We start from the raw sequence: 2,500 nt of genomic DNA, 5'->3' as shown, positions 1-2,500 counted from the left end.
TCAGTCCTCTGACTCTGGATGGTATTACTGTGCAGCTAAGAATGATCTGGGGGAGAGCTCATCTGGATACGTCAAAGTTGAAGTGAAATGTGAGTGAAAAACATTTTCTGTGAAAAACAACATTGAGCTGATTTCTCATTTGAAGGTTTAATTTGCTGATCATATCTGCTTCCTCTAGCTCTACTTCACACTCACAGTCTGCAGCTAAAGCCCACTGAGCACTGACAACTAATGGTTAAAAGACACATCTTTAATTTGAACGTTGAATATAGCTGGAGTAGAGCGTTAGTTATATAATACATGTTAGCAGTGTGAGTCTGTACCAACGTCTCCTCACAGCACGTGACCGAGTGAGCGTCTGAAGAGTTTCTTAAACTTGTTCTAAAGAAAAACCTTCCACTGATTTGTGACGTGTTCTTAAACAGCAGCATTGTTCACACCTCATGGCTCAACAGAGCTTGTTATTAGTTATTTTGCAAAGTGGAGATAGTGATGCATTGATATTTTGTGATTGACATGTTGAGCTTTGACTTTTGATAACATGGAGGCAAAACTTTATTCTGCTCGCCTCCGTCAAAGGCTTGTATTAAAGCAACACCGTTCTGTTTGTTCACCTTCAAAATAAAAGCATTAGATGTCATACTGTTTACAAAAGAAAATGAAATTCACAGAGCAGAGAAATAAATATTTAATGGATCCAGTGTGAACAAGAAGCGTTCAATGCTTCGTCATGCGACACCATATCTAACATCTGATGCTGTGAGGACACGCTGTGATGTGTAATGTAGAACAAAGTCTGAACCAAGAACAAGAGGAGTCCTGAAGGGAAGAGAGGAGAATACAGCAGCGTAACATACTTGTCCTGGGGCCCTGGTACAGATATATTAAGTTTTGGGGCCCTCCCAAGCGGCAACCTCCGGTTCTGAAAAATGAAGCCAATGCTGAAGTGTAAAATCCTGCAGTTCATCCAGTCTCCACTAGAGGCTGGCTGCAGGAACACAGGAAGTCACATACACATGACATGCAAAGAATCTGCTGTTTTTACAGCATAAATAAAGATGTTTACAACCTGGTTAAAAAAACAAATAGGTCTGATTAGTTATTGTCATCACTGGTACACACTTTATGGGGGGTGAATTCTTTTACAAACGGCTCCGTTTTGATTTTGAAAATGATACGTGTTATCCATAGTTAGGTGTGTAGCTGACCTGATTGACAGGTGGGCGCGGTGTAACGGTTTATCAGGAGGTTTAAAACCCGCCTCAGCTCCAGCTCTCAGCCTGTCGTTAGGTTGACTGAAGGTGATGCTGACAGCATTTCCAGCATGGTGGCTGCTGCCGATGAGCCTCCGGAGCCCCCTGCAGGAACAGCTGGCTGACGTCTCTCAGGCTTCAAACATTAATATTTAAAGTCTATGAGTCCTCCGCTTTGAACCAAACACATGATCACGCTCGTTTGCACAAACCTGCACGGACACACACAACCATTCCAGACAATTCCACAACAGACGATTTATGTCATCATGTGGAAAACACCATGAAACTTTCATTCAAACCAGCCTCTGATCAGCACCACGGACAGCAGCCGGAGAGACACTTTTATCCATGCTGAACTAACAACCAGTGACAGCTGGTCAATAGAGGGGCTGGGCCAAAAGGGGGCAGCAGATACATCCCTAAAACTGAGACACAAAGAGAGAGTCATCAGTAGTTTTGTCTTCGTGAGAATAGATTGTTTGAATTGATCCACTTGTTTTAATGTGCTTCATGTTCTTATACTCAGTGTTTTTATGAAAAGACTTGACTGTGATTGTAGCTGCTGGAACAGAGTCGCTTAAAGGAATCATTATCTATATATTGAAACAGGCTCATTCTTATCCTATCTTATAATAAGTGTTTTCATCCTGACAATCCAAACATTTTAATGTTGAGGAGAAATTAAAACAGATGTTTTCTCCTCCAGATGCTCCAAAACTTCCCTCTGTGTCACTGAGTCCCTCTGCTGAGATAGTGGAGGGCAGTTCAGTGACTCTGACCTGTAGCAGTGATGCTAACCCAGAACCTGAATACACCTGGTACAAGAAGAAGTCATATTGGGATCAAACACTCATTAAAAACAAACACCTCGTCTTCAGCTCCGTCCAGTCGTCTGACTCTGGAGAGTTTTACTGTACAGCTGTGAACACGGTGGGAAGTCAGAAATCTAAATCCATCTCTATTGATGTGAAATGTGAGTGAATCAACTTCTATTGAAAGCAACAAAAAGATGATTTATCTGAGAGAGTTTTTACACTCACGACAGTATTACTATAATTATGATATTTCTTATTTATTTTTTATGTTAATGTTTTTTTTATTAATATTTATGTATCATCAGATTCTCCAAAACTTCCCTCTGTGTCACTGAGTCCCTCTGCTGAGATAGTGGAGGGCAGTTCAGTGACTCTGACCTGTAGCAGTGATGCTAACCCAGCAGCTAATTACACCTGGTTCAAGGAGGA

General features: G+C 41.4%; 1 protein-coding gene and 1 long non-coding RNA gene across 5 annotated transcripts in view; one reads left to right on the top strand and one right to left on the bottom strand.

Annotated features, from left to right (window-relative positions):
• The window catches only part of LOC132993024 (B-cell receptor CD22-like), a 13,165-nt gene that overhangs the window by 7,792 nt on the left and 2,873 nt on the right, over positions 1-2,500 (top strand). For all 4 annotated transcript variants that reach the window (XM_061062670.1, XM_061062663.1, XM_061062677.1 and 1 more), the window contains exons 6-8: positions 1-89; positions 1,963-2,229; positions 2,377-2,500. The exon at positions 1-89 is cut by the window's left edge and continues 169 nt beyond it; the exon at positions 2,377-2,500 is cut by the window's right edge and continues 137 nt beyond it. In XM_061062670.1, coding sequence (XP_060918653.1) covers positions 1-89; positions 1,963-2,229; positions 2,377-2,500 — 480 coding nt within the window. The remainder of the gene's footprint in view (positions 90-1,962; positions 2,230-2,376) is intronic.
• The window catches only part of LOC132993046 (uncharacterized), a 2,951-nt gene that overhangs the window by 335 nt on the left and 116 nt on the right, over positions 1-2,500 (bottom strand). The window lies entirely within an intron of this gene.

Source organism: Labrus mixtus, chromosome 2, assembly GCF_963584025.1.
Source record: "Labrus mixtus chromosome 2, fLabMix1.1, whole genome shotgun sequence".
Classification (NCBI taxonomy): domain Eukaryota; kingdom Metazoa; phylum Chordata; class Actinopteri; order Labriformes; family Labridae; genus Labrus; species Labrus mixtus.
Note: the sequence above shows the minus strand (reverse complement) of the source record. Positions and strands in the feature narration are given on the sequence as shown.